At 37.8% G+C, this 7318-nt stretch overlaps 1 protein-coding gene across 1 annotated transcript in view; it reads right to left on the reverse strand.

Annotated features, from left to right (window-relative positions):
- Nucleotides 1-1417: 1417 nt before the first annotated feature.
- LOC143029595 (uncharacterized) overlaps nt 1418-7318 on the reverse strand; it is a 55566-nt gene continuing 49665 nt past the window's right edge. Inside the window, exon 14 of the mRNA XM_076192299.1 lies at nt 1418-3637. Coding sequence (XP_076048414.1) covers nt 3548-3637 — 90 coding nt within the window. The 3' untranslated portion in view covers nt 1418-3547. The remainder of the gene's footprint in view (nt 3638-7318) is intronic.

The following is a 7318-nucleotide window of genomic DNA, read 5'->3' on the forward strand; positions in this document are numbered from 1 at the left end:
ACACTGATACTGCACTTCATATATCGTTCATGTTATGCCAGACTCGTGATCATGAATGAAGAAGAAATGTTGGTTTACTTCGATCAGGCCTCTCTTTACAAAAGGACACCGTAAAATCGATAGACATACCTTTTTATCTGTCACTTCCTAGTGACAATGAACACTAACAAAAATAAGAAATTAAGGCACGCTCGTATCAAGTGGTTCTTGAAGTAATCTAAAGGCCATAATATTGGAAAGGAAAATTTGTACATTTTATAAAGAATTATCCTAGACCATTAAAACAGCGAGACAGTTGTTTAAAAGCCTCCTTCCCTATTGACAAAATTTCTTAAGGAGATGGGGAAAATTGTGAGGGTGGAAGTGATGACTTGCATATAGTTTATTTATTGATCTATTTATTTTCAAATGATATTAGTTACGCTTAGTAGTCTCCACCTCAGGCCTTCATTTTTTTGGATTTCTCGCATCTTAAATGTGTGTAGTCTGGTTTTTAAAGTTACAGGTTAAGAATCTTCTTATTATGATAATTTCACAGGTCAACAAAGAATTTGTCCCAAAGAAAACAGTAGGTATATCTTATATGTTTTTTCATGCAAAATACAAAAATAATGTCCAGTTTTTTCTATCATCCACAGTTTTTTGCGTCCCACGGTACGTGTGTTACGTGGGATAAATTTCAATCAAGCGATTGGCAAAACTGAGTTTTGGAACACTGCGTGAGATTATCATACGTTTGGCAGTACTGTTTGAAGTGTCGGTGTGAGGTTGTGTAGTGCGCATTTGTGTTGCAACAAGTTTGTGATATTGTACAGTAGCGTACCCCCCGTTCACTTTCACAATGCCAAGAAATTGTATAAACCACACAGACAATTTTTTCTTTATTTGCAGTGTATTGACGTTCAAGACACAATGACGGTGTTTCACGCCATTGCATTGATTAAAAGTGTTATGAACATTATTTTGGCTGCAAAGTGGGGGGGCCAGGATAAAAGCTGGGCGCCTCATGTGTGTTGTGTAACCTGTGTCAGGCTTCTCACTGCATGGATGAAAGGTTCACGCCATGTTTTTTGCCATCCCTATGGTTTGGAGAGAACCAAAAGATCATACTTCAGATTACTACTACTGCATTACAAATATAAAAGGTATAACATCAACATCCAAGCATATTGTAAAATATCCTAATTTATCATCTGCTTTGAGATCAGTACCTCACAGTCAAGACTTTCCTGCACCTGACCCTCCAAAACAAATGGAACTAAGTCAAGTGAGGAGGTTATGGAAAAAGAAACAAAAGACATGTCCTTCCAGCCAATCTGTTCTTCAAGTAAACCACATGTATTGGGTAAGGGAGATCTGAATGATCTTGTGCAGGATTTCAGCTTGTCAAAAAAAAAAAAAAAAAAGCAATCTGAACTTCTTGCTTCCAGAAAGAATCCAAAGTTATGTATATATTTTTTTAATCGTAAGCGATATTGTGATTTTGAACAATTTTTCTCTCTTGAGGATGGTGTGGTGTTTTGCAATGATGTATAATCTGTTATGGAGAAACTTAACCATAAATATGGCAGGAATGAGTGGCGCTTGTTTATTGACTCTTCAAAAGTGATCCTGAAAGCTGCTTTGCTCCACAATGGAAACAAGTTTCCCTCTGTTCCTCTGGCCCATGGAGCTAACAAACATAAGAGAGTATGAAGCTTCTATTGCAAAAGATTAATTATGAAGAACATAAATGGAATATATATGGTGACCTAAAGGTTGTGGCACTTTTACTTGGAGTGCAGCTTGGTTACACAAAGTTTTGTTTCTTTCTCTGTGAGTGGGACAGTCGGGATAAGAAAAATCATTATGAAAAGAATGTGTGGCTAAAACAATTTCTTACCCTAGGAGAGAAGAATGTTGTCAATCATCCTCTTGTTGATTCACAGAAAATTTATCTGCCTCCTTTGCGTATTAAGCTAGGATTGATAAAAAAAAATTGTTAAAGGGACGGGTAGAACTGGTAAGGGGTTCACATATCTAGAAAATAAGATCCCTAGAGTAAGTGACGCAAAAATCAAAGATATTTTTGTTGGACCACAGATAGGTAGCTGAGGAGAGACCAGAATTTTGATGAGTTAAATGACCTTCAAAAGCTGCATGGCTGTCACTTAAACTTTACGCAGTATTTTTTTAGGGGAATCACAATGCAAATAACTATTCTGAAATCGGAAAAGAGCTATTGACATTCTCCAGAGCCTTGGGATGCAATATGAGCCCAAAAATCTACTTCCTAGACTCTCACTTGGACTTTTTCCCTGGAAATCTTGGCGCCGTCAGTGACGAGCATGGTGAGAGGTTTCACCAGGACATTCTGAACATAGAAACCCGGTATCTAGGGAAGTGGATGTCTTCAGTGTTGGCTGATTACTGTTGGACACTAAAACGGGATCTCCCAAAAGCAAAATACACTCGAAAATCATACATTTCTACATTTTAAAGGTAATTTTCATTGAAATATCAGCCTCATTTATTAGTTATAATTGTTTAGAATTGAATATGCTATCACAAGAAAACTATGCCTGATAGAAAAAAATCTGAAAACATATTTGAAATCAGCAGAAAAAATCTGTTAAGTTCACCTCCGTTTACTTGTGGGACATGTATTTTTTTTTTTTTTTTTTTTTTTTTTTTGTTGACCAGTGTTTTCTATAAAGCTTCCGCATTTTTAAGATAAACCTCTCTTACTTGTGAAAATATCTATTTCTACTACAGACTGTGAATAAAAACTAGTCTGAACTATTCTCATATATTCTTAACTTTTATCCTTAGAATTAGAAATCCTATCGTTTCAAATTAACGTGCGCCAATTTACTAACTCCTTGCCTCTTTAGTGCAATGAGAAACGCGAAGTGCAATTATAAACCGTAACTGTACCTCTAGGATAGTAAAATGTGCAAACCAATGTCCACATATGTCAGTGGGAATCTTTCCAAAAGTTTATCTAAATATAGTGATTCAGGAAATGTCGAAAACTTCCTGAGTCACATTTCCCCGTTTCGTCACGGATCGTCTCCACCCGTGAAAGTCTCCTACATAACTCCTTATGGGGATTTTTCACTATGACAAACTTTTTGGTGTGTCAGCCGTTCCATAAGGAGGCATATGAGATATTGTAAATGAACGATGGTTACCTATAAAGCTGTAACGTGATGATTAGTGAAAATTGATGACAGTCAATAGCATGTCATGGCCTATGGTCGTCACCCTCTGCCCGAGTCATGTTCACCATTTAGTGTTTCAGATAAAGTCTGGTGTTCATAGTACAATAGGATACCATCCATAAATAAGTGTTTACGATTATTTTTTCTTCAACTATTCACTTAATTATGATAGTGGACAGCCTTTTCAAAGGTTCTCATCTTGGACAGACGAAAGCCAGACAAAAACCTGCAGATACAGTGTCTCTTAAGTGAAATTTTTCTTGAGGCGGTGCATTTTAGATACTAAGCAATGATCTAAGGATCAAGTGCGAGTTTGAAACGAGAACACGCAGGGTATACCACCATCATTTATCTTCACCAAGGAATACCTTCAATCCATCCCTGTTGCGAGGAGGTCCAGTCGCAAGCCAGAAGGTTGGCATGGATCCCTTGCCCTGTTCATGAAAGACCGTATTAGCTCTAAGTTAGTTTAGTGCAGTAATCAGACAGATAAGTGGAAAAGAAGGTAGATGAATAAGTCAGTGAATAAATCTACAAGTAGATGAAGAGATATGGACATAAACAGAATTGATAGATTAGTTCATTAATTAGTTAATCAATCCGTGGGTTGGATATCTTTTGCTAGAGACTCATGTCCCCAAGGGATCTGGCTTCAGTCAGCGGTTTGGCTCAATAGGTCACTCAGGGAAGAAACATGAAGTGGTGTCTGAAGTGGATGAGTACAAGGCCATGTAAATTAACATGCTGTTTGTCTGTGTGGTGACTACACTTGGAGTCTCTTCCATGCCAAATCTTTGTTAATATTTCTAGTGGTGGTGATGATCTGACCTTGTGTGTCCTGAGAGTGCTTTCCCTTCTGGAGTCAGGAGGTAACACTTTATTATTGATTTATTAAGAGTAGTGTTTTGATCTATGTGTATGTATGTTTCTGTAAGAAAGGTGTTGTGAGGTGTAGAGTACTGTACTGTGGGATTCTGTTCCTTCTTGCGTCCTGTGGGCTGAGGTTGTGTGATTATGTGGTTTTGAGGCATCTTGCATAGATCTGTACTCCCGTCATTTTAATGAGTTGTTAAGTTGGAATCCCCATATGGAGTATAGAGTACCATAGTTTTATTTTGACAATATTTTGGGGACTTTGGAGTGCTATAGTTTCATTTTGACAATATTCTAGGGACTTTAGAGTGCTATAGTTTTATTTTGACAATGTTTTAGGAACTTTAGGGACATCCTTGGGACCAATGACAGGCTCCTGTTTGTAGTGGTCTTGAGAGATGGACAGTGGAGTTGCTTATTTCCAAACCTATCAGTCCCTTTACCTCCACAAGGGGCGGTCTTGAGAGGATGACATTCGGTCTCCGGAGTGAACCCAAAACCTTCATCAATTAGATCTGGTGACGTCATAGGAAATATGTTGGTCTCGCATTCATTTAGCTGTGGGTTCGAATTCCCGCACTCTTTTCTGATTCCCAGCAGTGACTTACCTGCTCCCACAGACCAAGCGCATAGGTGACGGCTTCGGCCGCAGCCACGCGCCTCCTAGTGTAGGCTTCTCACCACCCCCTTCAAGTGAATTTGTTACACCTTTTTATACATGGGAAGTTGAAAAGTGGTGACTACTCTACTCGTACCATTTTCAGTCAGTGACAAAGTGACATAGAAATAATATCAGAGGCAACCGTTCAAGGTTTCTTCCAAGAGAGATCTAAGAAAGCGCTCGAGGACTGTTGCTGTCTGCCTGTTGTAGGACTGTAGGTTTTACACGTAATGAAAAATTCAAGGCAGTAATTATCATTATTAAAGACATCCCTATAGTCTTAGATAATGCAGTATTCTTTTATTATGAGAGACAAACCATCATTAAGAATAAAAGAAATAGTATTGACCACTTTTATCTTTTTTTTTTTTTTTTTGTCTTTTCTTCTACAGCTCTCCTTGCATCTCGTCTTTACTACCTCCCAAGGAAAGAAGTGCTAATTATTGCCGACAAAATACTGATCATATTGGAAGGATTTTTGTTTCTAAGCAAAGATGGTCTGTTACTGGGTTGTTTTGGTACAGCCTGTTATTTTCTAGACTTTGCATAAACACGGCAAAGGAAACATGGACTGAAGCGTTTATTCCTGACGTTTCGTCTATTGACTTTGAGAAGGTCAATAGACGAATAAACGCTTCATTGAAATATCAGCCACAATGGAAATAAGCGTACATGCTTTTTGTGTTATCCTCGGCAATTTACATTTATTATTTCGAACTATGTGTTTTTGTCACTATTTGCACTTCATGTACATTGATTCATTGCCAAATAAAGTCTATCTATCTATCTTCCAGCCCATGTTTCCTTTGTCGTGTTCATGCAACTTGTTCACATGGATTTTCATTTCTGGACTTTGTATTGCATTGTTGCAAGTCTCTTTTGCATTCATTATTGTAATGAGCTAAGCTGTGGACGCGTAACTTATGTTTCTTATGAGATGCTATTATGCCACGCTGTCTTCCTTTCTGTTGTCCAAATAATGTGGATGTTATAGTTCTAAGAACGTTTTGTTGGGTTTGCTTTCCATACGAGTTTTATCTATGGAGAATGAAGGTCATGTTTATGTCAACTGTGAGCCCCTGTCCTGTAGTTATTTGTTCAGTGTAAGGGGCTGGCCATTCAGTGAAATAACTAGTTGTTTATTGGATTCACGGTTGCCAGGAGTGAGCAGTGTTACTGAGCATTTTTGAAGGGATGCTGATATCCTGTTTTGTTTCAGAAACCTTTTCACCTCTTTGAGGATTTGTGTTTTCTTGACGGCAATCTTTTAGTTATGGTGTTGAGCAATTATTCTTGAGTTATTTGCATGTATGAATACCTTCATGTTTCGCAATGGGTTTGTGGGGGAAGTTACGCCTGAACAATAGGAAATTGCTGTTGATAGTATTTCCCCTTGTGGGACACTGCTGAACGGCCTTTTGGTCTTTGATCGAAGTTGACTCAGAGAAGCTTCATACTTTCTTCCAACTAAAAAGTTGGTTAACCATTTCTTGTTGCTGTGCCCGTCTATTTCTGACCTTTCAAGATTGCATCAACGCCCACATTTATGTCTACTGATACAATTATTGTTCTACTCATTGGTATCTCCTTGATAGAATTTTTCGTTATTTTCTGCGTGAGGTGTGTAAGAAGTGTTCTCATGGAGTGGCATTCTTTGAACCCACGTTGTCTTGGGAAGGGTGTTATGTGAGTCTTTATTCTATCCAGAATAATTATTTTCGTTCATTACGATACAATGGAGAGGTGTAAGATAGGTCTGTGTGATAGGGGAGATTCTGATGGTTTGCTTAGATTTGATATAGAGATTGTGTGAACACTTTTCTGAATTGTTGGTACACTATTAAGTCCAGTAGAGGAAGACTGCTGTGAGTATCAAGTCTACTTCTTGTCTTAAGTATTTTAAGCAGTAGTTTGATGTTTTGTCCAGACCCTTTGCATGAGATTAGTTGAGCTACCGGATATATTTTTTTGCGTGTTTCAGTTAATTATAGAAAGATTTGTTGACTCCTGATCATTTGCATTTTTTGCGTAAGTCACAACCAAAATCTTTCGTCTTACCGCTTAAACTGATATTCAAAATCAAGTAATTTGATTTGAAACGCTTCAAAAATCTATCCTAATATAATTTCAGTTCTATTTATGGTTGTATTTGTCTTTTTAATGCAAGAATGTTTAATGGAAAATTATGTTAGTATTATAAAGGATATAAATTATTCCTACTTGTCTTTTAATTTGTGTTTTTTCGACTTCTTAAGAAATGATAATTAGGAAACGTTCGAAAACGTAATCAAATATAGTTTGAGTATACCTGTGATCGTATATCCCATATCCTATATACCAAGGGTTTTTTTTCCCCCTAATGAGGGAGGTAGCCAAGCCAAAGGCACGTACCTACCCCCACCCGCTCCACTCCATTCCACTACCCTTCCCCCCTCTCATCTTAGCTCCTCATGGATGACGGGTCATACCTGTATCCCACCCACTGCCCTGGGTCAGAATCAACAGCGTATATGAGCCTTGTTCTAGCATACAAGTTACATAAGTGTAATGTCAAACATTACAAGTAACAAGTAACAAGTGT

Source organism: Oratosquilla oratoria, chromosome 11 (genome assembly GCF_046742065.1).
Source record: "Oratosquilla oratoria isolate Oo_2021 chromosome 11, ASM4674206v1, whole genome shotgun sequence".
In the NCBI taxonomy this organism is placed as follows: domain Eukaryota; kingdom Metazoa; phylum Arthropoda; class Malacostraca; order Stomatopoda; family Squillidae; genus Oratosquilla; species Oratosquilla oratoria.